General features: G+C 37.0%; 1 protein-coding gene across 1 annotated transcript in view; it reads right to left on the bottom strand.

Moving 5' to 3' along the window:
• Nucleotides 1–18,799, bottom strand: part of LOC133778904 (uncharacterized) — a 30,634-nt gene extending 11,835 nt beyond the window's left edge. The window contains exon 1 of the mRNA XM_062218917.1: nt 18,670–18,799. Coding sequence (XP_062074901.1) covers nt 18,670–18,799 — 130 coding nt within the window. The remainder of the gene's footprint in view (nt 1–18,669) is intronic.
• Nucleotides 18,800–20,706: the final 1,907 nt, after the last annotated feature.

The raw sequence follows: 20,706 nt of genomic DNA, 5'->3' as shown, positions 1-20,706 counted from the left end.
TTTAGTGGTGTTCCCTTTACCACATGTGCAACACTAGCTAAGAATGTGTGACATCCTTTTTCTATCATCCTCTGAGCTTTGAGAGATGAAATAAGTGGCATATGTAGTCCTAAAACTTTTCCCATATAGCATCATTTCTTACTGTCAGGAGTCTCGAACATCACTTGCTTATGCCTGCTATCGATGGTTACGCCATGCCTTGCTAGCCCCTCCATGCCTAATTTCATGTCGAACTCTTTGATTTCCAGCTCTATCAGGTCTCCCTCTAGTTCTACGTCCTCAATTTTGATCAGTACGCCTCGTACTATCCGTGATGATAGGACTACTTCACCCTAAGGCAACTATGTCACAAACCTAGTTCTACAAGGTTTGTCTAATTTCTCTATCATTCCTAATGAGATATACGAGTATATTGCTCCCAAATCAAACGATACTAGAATATATACTATCGAGGATAGGAATCTCACCTGTAACTGCTTGTTACTAGCATGGGCTCCTCCCTGGGTCAAGGCAAAGACTTTGGTCTGGAACCATTGTTTAATCCCTCTTCTCCTTACTAACATTCGTCTGAATCCTTTCTACTTCTATTGTCGTTTCTAGAACATTGGCATAGGTAGTATTTCTCAGGTTTGCTAGCTTAACCCCTAATTCAATCTTTGGTCTAAGTCCTCTAACGAACTTGGTCACCCTCATAAAGTCAGTTGGAACCAACTCTGGTGCAAACTTGGCTAATCTGTCGAAATGGCGAGCATATTCTACTACCGTTAAGTTGCCCTGCTTCAAACTAGCGAACTCCTCGACCCTTGTAGCGATGACTACCGAGTTGTAATCTTCTTGTGGAACAGCTCCAAAAATCTTATCCATATCATGGTAGCGACATTGTTAGTATGCTGAACTAAGTCCCACCATATTCTAGCATCCTTCTTAAGCAGAGAAGAAACGTAGGATATGCGATCCGCGTTGCCGAGATTCATATGTGCTAGGATCGGCTCTACATTTATGAGCCATTCTTCTGCTTCAAAGAGGTCTATTGTCCCTTCAAATTTTGGAGCGTGTTGCTTACAAAACCACTCATAGATTGGCTCCATGTGCTGAGCTGGGTATGGCGCATAGTTCTCCATTGGCCATGCCCCATAAGGACCTACTTGATGGGGTACTTGAGCCATCTGCTGAGGCTGTGGTTGCGGCTGAGGTGGAGGCTGAGTCTGTTTTCACTGTTGCTGTAGTAATTCCTCCACTTGTTGTCGTAGTCTTGCAATTTCTGCAGTGTTGTTAACCAGTGGCGACGACGACGCTCTTTCTTTAGCAGCAGCATTGGTTGCACGCCTTCCCCTTCTCCGAACTGTAGGGGCTTCATCAGTTTCAAGAGCGACGCTTGAGGTATTGGCGTTGCTGCGAGTAGATCTTCTGAACGCTTGAGGTATTGGCGTTGTAATAGAACTTACCCTATTAGGCTCTAAGGCAAAACTTAATCTAAGCAAACATAACTCGGACCTATTAATTATGATTTCTTATGAAAAAATTATGTAATCCTTCTTTATGATTAGGGTCTGTTTCTAAACTTAGAAAAATAAACCATCTTTATAATTTACTAAGTCTGTTTCTAATCATCCAATATGACTTAATTCTCAGGCTCGAAACTCATCGTCGTTCCAAAGTTAACCATAATGAGGGAGGGTTGGGATCAGTAAAATCGTTCCCACTACTATGGCCCCCTAAACTCTCAATATAGAACCCGGTCCATTGATTTGTATCCACCCTCACCGAACTTGGTCATTATTTATTAAATTTATTATTTATTATGATTGTAAAAAAATCAAACTCATTCATGTCATTCAAAAATAACAATGATATTTATTTGGAAAAAAAAAAGTTTTCACTATGTACAGTCATAAATGCAAAGATAATACATAAAATAAATAACGAAAAATAAACTAATTTACAAATATTCTTAACTGAAAACATAAGGGCTAAAACGTTAACTAAACACATAATCAAAACAACTAAAACATAAACACTTGCATTGGCGGTTAGATTCGGAGCTTTGAGTGTGTGTATCGAGGAGAACTTCATGCGAATGAATCGTTGCTCTGATACCAACTGTAACGACCCAACTATTCTAGACTTTGGACCATTAATAACTAATATACTATTCTTAAGAAAACGTACATATGAAATAACCATAACTTTATTTAAAAACTGTAAAGTAAAGGTTAAATACATAAAAATTCATTTAGGATATGGGATCCCATTGTTTTTAAAATAAAACAAAACATAACTTAAATAAATTGGTTACAAAATTAAGTGCGAAAAAATAATACATAGAAATCATAACTAAAAGACTAAAAAAACTTCATCCTCAAATCGTACGCGCAGTCCACTATTTCCATCTTGCCTCAATACACATCCCCAAGCTGCCAAGAACCTTCCCGCCGCCAAAACTATTTTCCTGCACATATAAAACATAAAGGAATGAGCCTAATGCCCAGCAAGGAAAATCTACTACAAGAATGAAACATATACATACACATAAACTATAAACTATAAACTATAAACGGTAAACTATAATCATATGACTATATAAATACAACATCTATTACAATGGCCATCATACTTCTTGGGACTTGCTAGCTAAGAAATCATATGCCCCTAAATTTACGGGGCTAGTTATCTAAATATGTCACATAAATTCATGGGGCTCGTTATCTAAAAATTCATATGCCCAAGGAATCTACTACTGGGACTTGTTATCTAAACAAGTTATTTATTTGTTATCTAAACAAATTATGTGATTGTTATCTAAACAATCCAACAACTAAAAACATATCATACTTACAACATAAACATATATCAACAACATAAAAGCATACAAATCTACCTTATTTTCCTTACCAAAATACCGGGATGATGAGAACAAGGTCAGGATTTTGGAACACTCCTAAAAACCATTAATAGAGAGGTGAGTATTCTAAAAGAAAAGAGATGAAAAGAATGAACTAAACCATCGAGAAGTTACCAACGAGAACCTCAAGTTCAAGAACTTAGATGTGTAACCAAGAATAGAAAAGACTGAGTTAGGATTTGAGTAGAGAAGAACTATAAGAATTAATACAGAAAGGAACTAAAATTAGGAATACCTTGAATGCTTCTATGACCGAACTATACCTCGAAACTGAAATACACTATAACCTTACTTCCCAAGTGTTTATTAAGCTTATAACCCCAACTCAAGTGTTTATCACTCTATAGTCTCACTAGCACCTGGAAGGCTCTGATCAATGCTTGAAGAATGAATGAAAAGGCTTGGTGCTAGGTCATATTTATAGAGTTCTAGGAATAAAAATCTTCTTTTTGGCTTTGAATAAAAATAATGAATTAAATTGAAAATATTTGAATATTCTTCAGTCAAATGCTTAGGACTTGGTCAAATTGTTGAGAGAGAGGTTTAAGGAGTCAAAGCTTGATTTTTAAAAACAAAAAAAAAAATAAAAACAAATAGAATCCTAACTTAATCAACATAACTGAAGCTATAGGACTTAGATTTAGACCATCTTTATACTGTTAGAAAGCTAATTCAATTATCTACAACTTTGTAGAAATACTATTTTTCGAAATTCATAATATAACTGGGTCAAAAATAGATCGGAAGTTACAGTACCCTAATGTTACAAAAAATCTATTTAATTATCTAAATAACAACCTAATACACAAATAAATAAAATTGTGATAAATGTCATACTCCTAATAGATTATGGTGAAGATTAAGTCTTATATTTCTCTTATTTTATCATTAAAATAATAATTCCTTAATAATCATGCATATGACAAGTGTCATAATCCTATTGGCTCTATCTAAACCTTAGGAATAACCATGCTCATGACAAGTGTCATATTCTTATTGGCTCTATCTAAACCTTAGGTTATAATAATTATCATATTAATAACCAGCAATATTAATCAAACCTTATGTTATAACTAATATTCTTAAACTATAGGTTAAACTTATAAAATCCATAACTATTGCTAGGAGTTTCCAACTAAGTCCCGGCTTGAACAAAAATCCACAGTAATAAACATACTACAACTACTACTAGCTATTACTATTACTACTACTATCTAACTAGCTAATAAAGTTCTTGAACTCTACAATTATACATAGAAATCCAATTTCAACACGTCAACAGTTTCTTGACCAAGCAGACAAGTATATGAAATTGGATGATGCAATCAAGAAAGAGGAGAATGGCATAAACAATCCGGGCGGATCAGCTGACCCTTCTAAGAATGGTGGAAACGATCAGAATTGTAATGCCCCAAATTTCCTAATAAGGTTTAGGACCTTGATTAGGAGGCCAGGAGGGCCATAATTGATTTATTATGATATCTAATGCTTATATGCATGTTTATATGAATTATATTAGTATATGATGGTGAATGCATGCATATGGGCTTATATTTTAAATGCAAGGGCATTTTGGTAATTTGGCCACTGTGAGCGTAATTGTATATTTTGAGTGCATGGTTGAGATTAATTATAATTTTACCACATTGTATGTGGATTGGTTCGAGCTTTTCGACATGAGACGATCATGGGATGTAAGTGTTCGGTCTAGTCATAACGGGCTTAAGATCGGGGCTCGGGGTGAATTTAATGATTAGAGCATTACCAGGAATTAAAGGGTAATGGGATGTGAGTTATTGGTATTTGAGAATATGAAGATTAGTGGAAATTGGGAAGCGTTAATTATGATTAACGGGATAGGCGGAAAGTACCAATTTTACCCTTGAAATGGTTTAGAGGCTTTTGTTGGCTTAAGGGTATTTTGGTCATTCTGGGTTTTGGATATATATGACATAGGAAGGCTGTGGAAAACAGAACCAAAACAGAGCCAATCTTTATCCTTCTCCCTTCCTTCCCGTACAAGTCTTTCCTTCATCCTTCTCTTTGAATTTTGAGAGCCACCTTGAGGAGTTAGGCATGGAGGTCAAAGGGAACAAGCTAGGAATTGAGGTTTGGGCTTAGGAACTTGTCACAGCCATTAAAGGAGGTTCAAGCTTGGGTTTAAGGTGAGCTTTATCCACTAACTTTCTGGTTATACCCTGTTTTAGTGTTAGATTTCAGCTTGTGTTTTATGGTTGCTTGTTTGGATTTGAGGAAGTTTTTATTGGGGTTTGCTTTGGGTTTTACTAAGGGTGTGGTATAGAACAAGTTTATGGATTGTATTGGAGGTTTGAGTGGTGTTTAAACTGGGTTTGATGGATTGGTTCTAAGAGAAATCGTAGGGGAAGAAAAACAGGGGTTTTTGCTGAACTGGGGGTTGCGCCGCGGCATGGCCAGGGAGAGCCGTGGCCCTTGGTGTAGACTGGGTTTGGGCGCCTCTGTCTGAGGGGCGGGTCGCGGCATGGCCAAGGAGGGCCGCGGCCCTTAAGGTCATTTTTGCCATAATGGGGTTTTTAGCTTGGGGATTCAAGCTTTAGGCCTCGGGGTTGAACCTACTACCTGGTTGAGTAGTATTTGAGGTCCCGGAGGTTAGGTTTTGGTTTGGGGACATTTTATTGTTCATTTTATTAATGGTATCCCATATGTTTGGTTATGACTAGGTGATCGCTAAAGGATTAAAAGCTGATCGTTCTCAAAGGTCGTTTCTTTTATTAATTCTCACTCGAACCCGTGGAAAGAAAACGGCACCCCGTATGTGACATGCATGGCTATGATTGATGCATGTTGGATGTTTAAATGTAAACATTGATAGCATAATGAATGCTTGGCGATCTTGCCCATTTGCATATGATTATTAATGAAGCATGCTGGGTGATTAAGTGTGATGCATGTGATGCACGAGAAACATGTGATTAGGGCATGCCATGAATGATGAATATGAGATTGGCCAGAGCTTGAGTCTCTGAGTTTGTGCATGATCAAGATTATGCTAGCAACTGTTTAGTAAGCATGCTAAATGCCCTATTCTTGGATAATTGGCATATGATACATATTGATTGCATTGCTTACTTGTGCATGGCACTGACTAATTAGTCAGGTTTGGCAAAGGTGCTAGTATCAACTGTGAAGTCGTGACTCACTAGTCAGGTTCAGCAGTGGTACTAGGCACTGGTCACGTTGCACTGAATCGCCAGACAGAATTGACAAAGGTGTTAGTATCAGCTGTGAAGCTGTGACTGAATAGTCAAGTTCGGCAGTGATACTGGACACTGGTCACCCAGAATTGGCAAAGGTGTTAGTACCAGCTGTGAAGCTGTGACTGATTAGTCAAGTTCGGCAGTGATACTGGACACTGGTCACATAGCGCTGACTGATTAGTCAGAATGGTCTTAGCGTGGTTCATGCAAGCCAACGGAGATTAGATCTAATCGACTGCTAGCATTGAATGACTCAAGGAGCATTAATGCCTGACCGACCCTGAGGGTCGATGAATGAAAACAGAGCTTGGAGGCTAGTGGCTTACCTAACAGCCACTCTCCCGCTAGGAAAGAGAGCTTGGAGGCTGGTGGCTTACTTGACAGCCACTCTCCCGCTTGAATTATGTGATGTTTACTCATTGGTTTGGAAGCTTTATGCTCCGTTTGATTATAACGATAATCATTTAATAATGTTTATGTATAGTGTTATGTTTTCTTGCTGGGCTTCGGCTCACGGGTGCTATGTGGTGCAGGTAAAGGCAAGAGGAAGCTGGACCATCCTTGAGTTGGAGAGCTTAGGTGATGACGTGTACATATGCAGCTGCTCGACCGCCACGGGCGAGGTTTAAAGTGGAACTAGGGTTGAACCCTGTTTTGCCGCATAGAACGGCCTGTTGTAAATATTTTCTGTAATAAACTCTGAAATTTATATTTTCGCGATCCTAATGTATATATTAAACGTTCTAGTGAAACGTTACATCTTAACCAAAATGTTTAATCCCTAAACCGCTAATCATACTTAGATCACGATTTTGGCCAAATGAGTCGATTAGCGAGTTTAGCACTGTTTACAAGGCACACCGTAACGGTCCCAAGAGTTGGGGCGTTACAAGAATGGTGGAAAGAATTGTGGGAATAATGGGTCTAACCGCCATGAATAAAAGAAGGCTAAGTCGAGTCCAAATGAAAAGCCAACCAAGTGTGAGCCTCAGTTCACTAATTACACCACTCTCTCGGCCAGTCGGGCGGAAATATATCTTGCTAGTCATGAAGAGGTTCCCTACAAGAAACCTCCACCCATCAGGAAAGAGATGAGTAAGAGAGACATGAATAAGTTTTGTTGTTTCCATGGAGATTATGGTCACGACATGAATGAATGCAATCACCTCAAAGACGAGATAGAATTTATTCTCCGGTCGGGCCAGTTGAAAAAGTACCGGGCAGAGACACCACAAGGAGAAGGAGGCAGCAGCAATCCTGGGTTCACACGACACAGATCTCCACCCTTGCAACCCGAGCCTGTGGACTTTACCTTAGACACTATATGTGGAGGTCCACACTTGGTTGAGGATAGTAACAAAGCAAGGGAGAGGAATGCACAGACACTTCGACATGAGCGGGAGTGCTAGGATCAGATTTGGTGAACGGAGCCTGATCAGGAACCACTGGAATGGCGAGCATCTGAGGATATATTATCACTAAAATTCTGCTTTTCAGAGTGGTAGCTTAATTTCAAGTTGTTTAACTTGTTATTTGAGTTAGGTTTATGAGTTGGTTATTTTCTAACCAATCATTTATTTATTTTTGAACAATTTTTTATGTTTAAGACTCGTTATTAAACACGTTTTGTCCTTTTTTTATTTACAAGTAATAAAAGAGATTACGCGTAGCGTGGTCGATTCTTGCTACAAATGTGCATGTGTGTTAATTATCCGAACAGTGTTCAACTGGTCGATACGTTCAGTGTTCAGCTGCTCGAATATTTTCCATATATTCTATGTGTTTCACAAGTAATTAACTGTTAGGAAAAAAATAGATTGTATCAATGGAAATAGGTAAGAATATCACAACTCTAGGAAATATATTACAAATAAATATTGATTGATTAAAAAGAGTGTTACAACTCTATAACTAAAAATACAAATAAATATAGAGAAAGAAGAAGAAGAGGATTGAAATAGAAAATACAACTTTTGACAAAAAGATACAAATAAACTTGAGGTAGTAAAAAGAAAGATGTGAATGAGACTACAACTCTTAAGCAAAGATACCAGTAAATAAAACAAGAATGATAAGAAGAAAAACAATAGAAGAAAATAAGAACAAGGACAAAATAATAAGATACTCTCACTCACACAACCAAAGTGAAGAGTGTTGAGGATCACCAACTTGAACAAGGTTTGAAACCTTTGTCCAAAAGCTTATTTCCCCCTAAGTCAAGAACTAAGGGATCTCTCTCAGATTTTGGAAATGCTTTCTGGAATTATCAAGCCTCAAGGTGTTTCTAGCCAAGTGCTCTAATGGATAGAAATGTTGTGTCTTTCAAGTGAGCTATAGGCTCCTATTTATAGTGTTTAGAGACACCCTTTGAATTTCAAATTCTACCAACCCCATGGATGTAACCAATGTTTAATTGGATTAATATGGAATTAAAAATGAGATTTGGGAGTTATTTGAGTTTTTTGAGCCGATCAACAAAGATTGAAAAAACTGAAGAAAAAAAATGGTTAGTTTTGGCCTGTGGCCGCAGCCAGAGACATTAGTGGCTGCGGTCACTACTCTCTGTCCCACTGGCTCTCTGTCCCATTGGCCGCGGCCACTAACATTCAGTGGCCGCGGCCACTGACCATTTTCAGCACTTAAAAATGTGATGTTTTTCCAAACGGTTCCAAACCCTCCCAAATGATTTTGTAACTCCCAAAACACATTATTGGGGTTAAAATCATATCTCTAACAGCCATTTCACATATGGCTTTATGAAATTCATCTCAATATTGTGTAACACCAAATTTACACAATAAAGGGTAATATTTGGAAGTTACAAATTTGTAACACCAAATATATTACATTATTTGGATATATCTCATATATCTAAATATTGTAACTGTCTATTATATGTTAAAATATGTGACACTCTTTGTCGCATTTATTTAATCTAAAACATTATATTATAATATAATATAATATTACATTATATTATATTATAAAATAATATAACATTCCCCCACTTGATTAAATAGTTATTTATTGTAACACTTATTTAATCAATCATTATATTTTAAAATATAACATATCCCCCCCCCCCCCCCCCCCCCTTGATTAAATAAGAACAATCTCTTATAAGAGTCATTGATTAGTGCATAAAGCAAAGTGTTTTTCAACTTAGTGTAATTATCACAAAATTTGTGAAAAATTTGGTTGCACTAGGCATTGAACCATCTTTTCATGATAAAAAATTGGTGATAACACACACACCTTTGCGATGTTCACTTGAGACCACTATGTATCACTTTGCACCGTTAATGGCCATGTGCACTTTCCATTCATGGACGTTTTTGAGAATACTCCCAATTCTCATGAGAGGCGGCACCACCCCTAGGTCCATATAGGTAGAATTCTTACAGTATTTTGTTATCAAAATACTTGTCTTCACAAAACTGAATTCTATTAAAAATCCTTTCGGTTTTAACCCTCAACTTGGTAACACACAAGTACTCAATATCTTAGAGGGGACTTGTTTTGAGTACAACTAATATTCACTTGATTGACTTGTTGTTACCTATTGAACCTAACACTAGTTGAATAACTAGTATTAAGATAGGTTACCATCAATCGTGAATCTCTTTAGGGAGTTTAAGTCCCATCCCTTGAGATGATGCAGCCACTAAATCCCTCGTTAGTGGCTTAGTGAAAGGATCCGCCAGATTTTCACTTGTTCTCACATAGGATATTTAGATGACTCATCTTTGAATCAATTCTCTTACATATCCATGTCTTAGACAAATATGTCTAGACTTCCCATTATACACTCTGATGTATGCTCTAGCCAATGTCGCTTGGCTATCACAATGTATCGATATAGTAGATACATTCTCTTTGATTAGGGGAATCTCTATCAACATATCCCTTAACCATTCGACCTCTTTGCCGGTAGTAGCTAGAGCTATGAACTCTGCTTCCATAGTGGAATGAGATATACAGGTTTGTTTCTTGGAACCCCAAGAAATTGCACCTCCACCAAGTTTAAATACCCAACTAGTTGTGGACAAGTTGTCCCCAAGATTGGATATCCAACTTGCATTTGTATATCCTTCTAAAATTGAAGGAAATTTGGAGTATTGAAGGCTTAGTCCTTTGGTTTTCTTGAGATAACCTAGGAATCTTCCAATTTCCTTCCATTGATCCACACTTGGATTACTTGTAAACCTACTAAGTTTACTTACCGCAAATGCTATATCAGGTCTAGTACATTGGGTAGTGTACAATAGACTCCCTATAGCACTAGCGTACTCCAATTGAGCCACTGCTCTTCCTTCATTCTTCTCTAGTTTTACACTATGATCGAATGGAGTATTGGCATCTTTAACCTTGAGATGGTTAAATTTGTTCAATACTTTCTCAACATAGTGGGCTTTCCCTAACGCAAAACCCCCACTATGTTTCTTTACTTGATACCAAGTATGGTGTCAACTTCTCCAAGATCTTTCATCTTGAAGGTTGATGATAGAAACCTCTTCGTTTCTTCTATCCCTTTCATGCTATTACTTAGAATAAGCATGTCATCCACATATAAGCAAACAATGATCACATATCCCTTACCATTTTTGGAATACAAATACTTGTCTTCATTGTTATGTCTAAACCCATTAGACATGATGGCTTGATCAAATTTCTCATGACATTGCTTAGGATCTTGTTTCAATCTATATAAGAATTTTACAAGTCTACATACTTTATGTTCATATTTTGGTAGGACAAACTCTTCGGGTTGTTCCATATAAACCTCCTCATTGAGGTCAACATTAAGGAATGCCATTTTGACATCCATTTTGATGAACATACAAGTTGTGTATAGAAGCTAAAGCGAACAAAATTCTTATACAAGTTGTTCTTGCAACAGGCGCATAGGTATCGAAATAATTGATATCCTCTTTTTGCCTAAACCCTTTAGCTACTAATCTAGCTTTAAAGGTTTGGATAGTGCCGTCAGTGTGGTATTTTCTTCTAAATACCCACTTACACCCAATTGGTTTAGACCCCAGTGGGAGGTCTACCAATTCCCAAGTGTTATTGGAAAGAATGGAATCCATCTCATCATTGATGGCTTCTTTCCAAAATGAACTATCTCTCAATTGCATTGCTTTTCTATAAGTCTTAGGATCATCCTCAACGAGAAATACAATAGGAATTTTCCTAATAACTTCCTCTCTATTTCCTTATACCATGTAGAACGAAATTCGTTGAGAATCTATCTCGTCCACTAATAGACTTTTATGATTTTTAAGCCTTTGACTTCTTCTATGTTCAAAGGGTTGCTTTACATCCTTTTGAGAATTCTCCTATTGAGAATAAACTTTAGATGTAGAAGCCTTAGAATTGTTCTCATATAACAAATTCTTCTTTAGAGATGTTGAAGCTTGAGAATTGTTGTCACATAACATATTTTCAAAAAATTCAACTTCTCTAGATTCAATCATAATATTAGACTCTAAGTTTAATAGCCTATAAGCTTTACTTGGCATAACCAACAAAATCACACTTTATGGCTCTTGAACCTAACTTTGTTCTGTTAGGTTCGTTTTTCTTGCAATATGCAAGACACCCCCACACTTTGAAGTACCCTATGTTGGGTTTTCCTCCTTTCCATAACTCATTTGGAGATATCTCATTTTTCTTCATCGGTATTCGATTAAGAATGTGACAACCGGTTAAAAGCACTTCACCCCATAAGTTGAAGTTCAACTTAGAAAACACCAACATAGAATTTATCATCTCTAGATAAGTCCTATTTTTCCTTTTGGCAACACCATTGTGTTGTGGTGTATAACGTGCAGTGCACTCATGAATTATACCATTTTCTTCACAAAATGTATTGAATTCATTAGAGAAGTACTCTCCTCCTCTATCACTTCTTAGCACCTTAATCTTTTTATTTAGTTGATTTTCAACTTCTAATTTATACAATTTAAAAGCATCAAAAGTTTCATCTATATGCTTTAAAAGAAACACAGAGGTATATCTACTAAAATCATCTATAAAAGTAAGAAAATACCTTTTACCACCTCTAGTTAAAACACCATTTAATTCACAAAGATCACTATGGATTAAATCTAGTAAATTAGATGATCTTTCTACACTAAGAAATTGTTTCTTAATCATTTTTGTCTTAACACATGTTTCACATTTACTATAGTTTTTAATATTGCATGCAATCATACCACATTTTACTACTCTTTTCATGGTTGAAAAACCTATATGCGATAGTCTAAAATGCCACAAAAATAAAGAATCATACTCAACAATATAGGCAGAATTAGCATTTTTATTGATAACATTGAAAGTTACATCATTGGTGCACAATTTAACCATACCCTCACAAGAGTACCCATTTCCCTAAAATACATTTGATTTGGTACGTATAAGTTTACCGGACTAAAAAACGGCTTTAATGCCGAGCTTGCCAAGCAAATCACCACTTACCAAGTTTCTACTCATTTCGGGAACATAAAGTACATTCACTAATGTAACTCTCTTGCCGGAGGTGAAAAAGACTTCAATGGTACCTTTGCCAAGTACCTTGGATTTCCCCTCATTGCCCATTTGAATCTCATGGTTGCCCTATGACTCTTCAAAGGTCTTGACCAATGATTTGTCATAGGTGACATGGACGGTGGCACATATATCATACCACCACCCTTTCACCTTGCCTTGGACCGCATTCACCTCACTAAGGGTAGCAACTATGTTTTCCTCTTGAGTTGCGTTCACCTTAGGTCCTTGTTGGTCTTTTCTATGCCTACACTCTCTAGCATAGTGACCCTTTTTCCCACACACAAAACAATGACCTTTCTCGCCCTTAAACTTGTTTGGGTCGGTTTTTGGACCCAAAGATTTCTCGTTACCATTTTTCCCTTTGTTTTGGGAATGTTTTGGTTGTGACACCGCATTTGCTTTGGAAGTCTCTCCATTACACCCCTCCACAAGTTTATCTCTACATATCAATTCCTCTTCGATTCGAATATGCTTTTGAATTTCCTCCAAAGAATAATCCTCATTTTTAAGAAGGATTCTTTTCTATAGCTCTTCCAAGTTGGTGGTAATTTAGCCACTATAGCACCAACTTGAAAGGCCTCGGGAAGCTCAATCTTTAAAAACTTTCAGTTTGTTAACAATTATTTGTAATTCATGAATTTTATGAAGAATAGGTTTATCACCAAAAAATTTGAAATCAAAGTATTGAGATATCAAAAACTTTTTGGTACCTTCCTCTTCCGCCTTGAACTTTTTCTCAAGTGCGTCCCATATCTCCTTGGCCGATTTGGTCTCGGTGTAGAGGTCATAGAGCCTATCGGATAGGGCATTGAGGATATGACCCATACAAAGGAGATTGTCCTCCTCCCTCTTCCTTCTTTTCTCCACCTCCTCGGGAGTGTCCTTGTCGGATGGCGTTGGGAGAGGTTCTAGAGTGGATTCTAGGATGTAGGAAATTTTGAGAGTGGTAAAATGAATCTCACCTTATCTTGTCACCTAGTGAAATTGGACCCATCAAACCTATCCAACCTCACTAGGTCTTGATTCATGATTTTGATGGTCTCACCTTCCATTGAAACAAACTAAGCTTTTGAATGTTAGGGAAAAATATATTGCCTCGATGGAAATAGGTAAGAATATTACAACTCTAGGCAATATATTACAAATAAATATTGATTGATTAAAAAGAGTGTTACAATTTATAACTGAAAATACAAATAAATATAGAGAAAGAAGAAGAAGAGGATTGAAATATAAAATACAACTTTTGACAAAAAGATACAAATAAACTTGAGGTAGTAAAAAGAAAGATGTAGATGAGATTACAACTCTTAAGCAAAGATACAAGTAAATATAACAAGAATGATAAGAAGAAAAACAATAGAAGAAAATAAGAACAAGAACAAAATAATAAGATACTCTCACTCACACAACCAAAGTGAAGAGTGTTGGGGATCACCAACTTGAACAAGGTTTGAAACCTTTGTCCAAAAGCTTATTTCCCCCTAACTCAAGCACCAAGGGATCTCTCTCAGATTTTGGAAATGCTTTATGGAATTATGAAGCCTCAAGGTGTTTCTAGCCAAGTGCTCTAATGGATAGAAATGTTGTGTCTTTCAAGTGAGCTATAGGCTCATATTTATAGTGTTTGGAGACACCCTTTGAATTTCAAATTCCATCAATGCCCATGGCTGTTACCAATATTTAATTGGATTAATATGGAATTAAAAATGAGATTTGGGAGTTATTTGGGTTTTTGAGCCGTTCAACAAAGATTGAAAAAACTGGAAAAAAAAATGGTCAGTTTTGGCTTGTGGCCCCGACCAAAGACATTAGTGGCCGTGGCCACCAACATTCAGTGGCCACGACCACTGACCATTTTCAGCACTTAAAAATGTGTTGTTTTTCCAAACGGTTCCAAACCCTCCCAAATGATTTTGTAACTCTCAAAACACATTATTGGGGTTAAAATCATATCTCTAACAACCATTTCACATATGGCTTTATGAAATTCATCTCAATATTTTGTAACACCAAATTTACACAATAAAGGGTAATATTTGGAAGTTACAAATTTGTAACACCAAATATGTTACATTATTTGGATATATCTTATATATCTAAATATTGTAACTCTCTATTATATGTTACAATATGTGAAACTCTTTGTCACATTTATTTAATCTAAAACATTATATTATAATATAATATAATATTACATTATATTATATTATAAAATAATATAACATTAACTGCTCGAACAAATTCGGTCAAGTAGCAAGTGACCAAGGATCTTTTAACCCTCGATCACTTGGGGGGCACATGTATACTAGTATATAATTTAACACAGGCAATAAGAGCACGAGTTAAGATATTTTTTTTTAGGCTGACTTGTAAAATTTTCAAGTCAAAAAAGGCCATTAAGCTAACTTGTTTGACAAAGCTTAAGTAACTTGGAATTTTTTAAAATTTCAAGTCAGAAGCAGATATTCGTATGACATTAAACATTATGCTCATAAAATGTTAGAGCAATAAGAGTGTGAGAAAGTATACTTAGTAGGGACTTATGAAATGTCTAGAATTTCTAAGTTAGAAAACTAAGTACTCATGCGAAAATATAAGGCATACATCAGAGTGACTTTACTATTCACAAAAAACTTATAATGTTTTAAGTCTAAAAAGACTTAGAATGTTTCAAGTTAGCAAAGAAAAGTAAAGTATAAATGCCAACAGCTCGACTGTAAGAGAAAAATATCAAAGCTGCTAAGCAACAATTGACTTCACAAAAGTATAAGAAAAAAGAGTAAACCACTGGCCAGGTACAAAGTTTAACTGATCAAGTGCAAATTTTTCCTGGTCGGGCGAGCGGATACAACTTCCCTGGTCGACTGAGCATATATCTCTGGTCGAGTAGGAAACTCTATTGTTGGGTAGGCTAAGAGTGTCTACAGGTCGGGTAAACTAGTCCTTGATTGGTTAATGCCATTGTCAACATCCAGGACCTCGTCTAGTCGGAGTGATAGAGCAGGAGAGGCAGACACATCGTCAACATCAATCTTTGCCTGGGCTTCCACCAATTGATCATTCAAGACCTTGATCAGCTCCTTATAGTCTACTGCTTGGTGTTGAGCATGACTAACAGTGACGAGTCCCTAGAGTGAACCAAACAAACACAAACAAATTAATGCAAAGAAAAAATATTTACTACCCAGTAAAATATTTTCTCTAAGCAGTAAAAATATTTTATTGCCCAGATAAAAATGTATGAGACCAACAATAATAATCAGAAATTTTTGGTACCTAAATGAATGAACCATAAATATTTTGTACAAGCCCGAGAATTTAAGGGCATGCATCCGAGCGGTTAGGCTATGGTCTCCGAGCAGCCAGGGACACGGCCGAGCGGCTGTGGTGTCTGAGCAGCCAGGCGCGCGACTGAGCGGCTATGGTGTCCGAATGGCTAGGCGTGTGTCTGAGCAGCAGGGTGCGTGTTTGAGCGGATGCGTGTGTTCAAGGAGCAGGGTGCGTGTCCGAGCGGAGGCATGTGTCCGAGCAGCAGTCCATGTGTCTGAGAGGCACGCCGAGAGCGGATGCGCATCCGAGGATCCAGGCACACCGAGGGGGGTGTGCATCCGAGAGGATGCGTGTCTGAGGCTGGCCATCTAATGAGCTCCGTGTCCGAGCGGCTGGAGAAGGCTATCCGAATGGCTGGCCATCCAAGGAGCTCCGTGTCCAAGTATCCAAGGGGTCGCGTGCCGAGGGGCCAGGCATGCTGAGGGCTGCTTTCCGAAGAGATTTCATGCCGTAGAGCCGGGCACATCCGAGTCTGCATGTCCGAGAGGTTAGGCATATATGAGGAGTGGTGTCTGAGGAGCAGGGAGGCATCCGAGCAGCTTGCAGGAGTTTCAAAGAACTAAGGCAGCCGAGAAGACCTGATCTGCTAGCAGAGTCTGAGCGACTAGGGGCCCGAGGAGGCAAAACACCCCAGGAGCTATTTGGGTTCCGAGGGCCAAAAGGAGTTTGGTTGGCTAGGTATTTGCTTGGGTGTCTGATCGGTTTAGTGGAATCTGAGCAGTTAAAACGTCAGAAGGGGATGGCTAAATACGATTCTGTTCTGCTAAAAGGTATGGAGCATAGAGTAATGCATAAACATATTTTCTTATTCTTGGGCTATGCAAACAAGATCAACAAGTTGAATTTCAAGGGTTCAACAAGCTTCAAGATAAAATTAATGATTATACTATACCCATGAACTGAAAGAGCAATGGAAATGGGAAACTGATAACTACCGTTTTTATGGATAGAAAAGTTCAATCGTGGGTTTACTTCAAAAGTGAAAGTTACTGACCGGGTGGAAGCTTTTGGACGACGTGAATAACTATCAGCTAGAGAAAAAGTTTATCATATGAGAAAATCATATAATAAACTTGGGGGGCAAATGTTATCCCAAAATTTGAATACGATGACGTGACAATCAAAAGTGACAAGTGGCAATGCATGGTAGTGAATTACACATTAATAGTCAATAAATGTGTTGACCAAGAAGGGAAAAGGTTGGAAATTAATCTTTGGAGTTGTACTAGTGAAGAAATTGATTTATCTGGTCAGGAAGTAATTTGACCGACCAGGTAAGGATTTTGTCCGACCAGTAAGGTTCTTGACCGACCAGTAAAAAATTATGTCCGACCAGTCACTTCAGAATATAGTGTTATCCGACCAATAATGTGTCTTGGCCGACCAGTAATGTGTTTTGGCCGACCGGTAATGTGTCTTGGTCGACCTGTAATGTGTTTTGGTAGACCAGCAATGTGTTTTGGCCGACTGGTAATGTGTCTTGGCCGACTAGTAATGTCTTTTGGCCTACCAATAATGTGTTTTGCCAACCAGTAATGTGTTTTGGCGGACTGGTAATGTATTTTGGCGGACTGGTAATGTGTCTTGGCCGACCAGTAATGTGTTTTGGCCGACCAATCACTTCAGTAATGTGATATAGCCGACCAGTCATCTCATAGATGGCTTTCATCCGACTAGTCGTCTCAGAAATGGGTTTCATCCGACCAGCTATGTCAAATTAAAGGAGTAGCCGACCGGATGTGTCAGAATCTCAGGAGTTAACTGCCCAGTGACTTAACAACTCTAACCCGAATCATTCGTAACAACCACGCGAATCTCTCAGATATCCCGAAGTAATAGCTATATTGTTATAATTTAGACTTATTTATTATTTTATTAATTAAAGTTGGTTGAAATAACCAAGGATCCCATCAAAACTAGATATTTTTCATGTACGATCCATGAGCCCATAAATAAAGAGCTTATGACATCATTTTAAGGATCTGATCTTTTGGAGACTTGGAGTCTTTCTAATTTTGAGATTTTGGGACTATTACTTGGGGCGTTCTTGGGGCATTTTATGAGAGAGCTTAGAGAGAGAAAGCTTGTATTCTCTAGAGAGAGAAACTCTATATTTTTCTACTTACACTTGAGAAACTCAGTTGGCTTGGGTCCATCTGATCTTAAGTGTAGGCTTTATATATCACAACTCCAAGTGGATTAGGCTATTACCAATAAATTGGGGCTGAACCACTATAAAATTATTGGTGTCGTATTTTCTATTCAAGGCTTACTGTAGTTTTGATGTCTATTCGTCGTTGGCCAAAATCGTGGTCAACAACATGCTTGTTGTACTCGATTATTACACCCATCGAAACATGCCACATTTTGATTCATCTTGTTCCAATGTTCTTTGCATTGCTTTCCAGATCTTGTTTGCTCACCTTTGTGGTTGGTGTTGAAGTATTATGTGATTTGATCCTAGAAATTTGTCAAAGTTTGATCATTCCCCACTATGGAATCCTTAGATGTATTAAGTCATCCACTTATCAGAAGTATAGTTGCTTCCTTGCTCCATTTAACTTTACCTAGAAATAAGGAATTGTATTAATACTATAAAACATAGTAAATAAAAAATAAAAATAAAAACTTTTTTATTGGATATACCTTTTTGGCTTGGTTCCTCTTCATTGAGTAGAACCACATTTTCCAACCCTTCATGACCATCTATAGGTTGGGTTATGGATATAGATTTGGATGACGTTTCAAGATTTAAATTATTACTAGACTTTTCCATACTTGGCCTATAATTTCTTGATACCATTTCGAGTTGGTGTAGGGAATGCGTATGAAAGACATATAGTAGTGAATTTCCTAGTGTGTAGAATGGAGCATGTTGAGGTGTTTCAAAATAGCCAAATTTAGATAAGGGAAGGAGGACATAGAATAATTTTGAAAATTTTGGTTAACTTAAAAATATTGAAAATTTGGATTTTGGGGGTTGGTCCATGGAGAACTTACTAAATTTTGAGTAACTTGATAATATTGAAAATTTGGATTTTGGGGGTTGGTATGTGGAGAATTTAATGAATTTTGAAATATTTAAGAATATTACAAATTTGGACTTTTGGGATTTGTAAATGGATAATTTTGGGAAATTCAAGAATCTATTTTAGAAAAAAAAAAAAAAGATTTAGTGATATTGAAAATTTTGTAGAAGAATATATGAAAAGGTGAGAAAATGAATTAATTTAATGAGTATTTATAGAAGTAAAAAAGAAATAAATTAATTTTTTATGCAAAATTGAACTAATATATGTTTTAAAATATACCAATGGTAATTTTGTGTTTTTCTTTTCAATTAAAGTAAGAATCATTGTCTCTGTCAAGTAACTTTGTTAGGCAACCCACTCTCTTCCCGTGCTTGGCAATGCATCAAGCAATGCCACATCAGACTCACGACTAATAGTAGTTAGTGAAGCAACTATACTCTCCACAAGTGGTCGAGATGCAAATTTGTTGTTTTTTTTTTTTTTTTGAAAAAAAAACCTAATTTCCTTTTTTCGTATAGGGTGTTTGGATTTTAAAATTTTAAAATTTTAAAATATTTTTTTCTTACTAAAATAAATTAATTTAGATATATTTGACTAGTAAATTTTTTTTGAAGGAATATTTGACTAGTAATATTTATTGATATAGAACTTTGTTTAGCAAGAAGCTTCTTAACAAACTTTAGAAACAATTGACAAGAATAGTTTGGAAAAACCTTAGTTATAAAACTGAGGTGTTAGTCTTATTTATATAATGAGAGAATACAAACTGAATCAAGAAATGTTCTATTACAAAAATACAAACCGTTACAATAGATTATAAAAACTAACTAAATTATCTAACACCTAATATAGCATATGTATTATTATCCCTCCTCAAACGAAAAGGGGTGTGAACCACATTGAGTTTGGATTTCAGATAAACAAAACGATCAATAGGCAGATATTTGGTGAGAATATCTACAGTTTGGTCCAAGGAAGGTACATAGCGCACATACAACTCTTTTGCAAGCATTTGATCTCGAACAAAATGCAAATCTATTTCAATGTGTTTACATCTAGCATGGAAGACTGGGTTGGCAGCTAAAGCAGCAACTCCCTGATTGTCAACCCAAAGAATTGGAGGCTCAGGCAAAACAACATGAAGCTCAGTAAGAAGAGAAACAAGCCATTTAATCTCAGCAGCCGCATTAGCTAAAGCACGAAATTCACTCTAAATACTACTTCGTGCTACAACTTGTTGTTTCTTGGCAGACCACGAAATTAAATTGCCACCTAGAAACATAGCATAACCACCAATGGACCTTCTATCATCAGGGCAACTTGCCCAATCTGCATAAGAATATCCATGGAGACTTAGAGTAGTTGCTGGTTTAAGTAATAAACCGTCAGAAATGGTACCCTTTAAATATCTAAGTAATCGCTTGCAAGCCTCCCAATGAGTGACTGTTGGAGCGTGAACAAATTGAATTAGTTTTTTCACTATGAAAGCTACATCAGGGCGTGTCAATGTTAGATATTGAAGAGCTCCAAAAGTACTTCTATAGAGAGTAACATCACCGAATGGTGCACCAGATGTGAGAGACAATTTGTGAGAGGAACTAGTGGGACTAGGACAAGGTTTAGCTCCCTCAAGATGTAGCTTAACCAGTAG

This window comes from Humulus lupulus, chromosome 5 (assembly GCF_963169125.1).
Source record: "Humulus lupulus chromosome 5, drHumLupu1.1, whole genome shotgun sequence".
NCBI classification, from domain to species: domain Eukaryota; kingdom Viridiplantae; phylum Streptophyta; class Magnoliopsida; order Rosales; family Cannabaceae; genus Humulus; species Humulus lupulus.
Note: the sequence above shows the minus strand (reverse complement) of the source record. Positions and strands in the feature narration are given on the sequence as shown.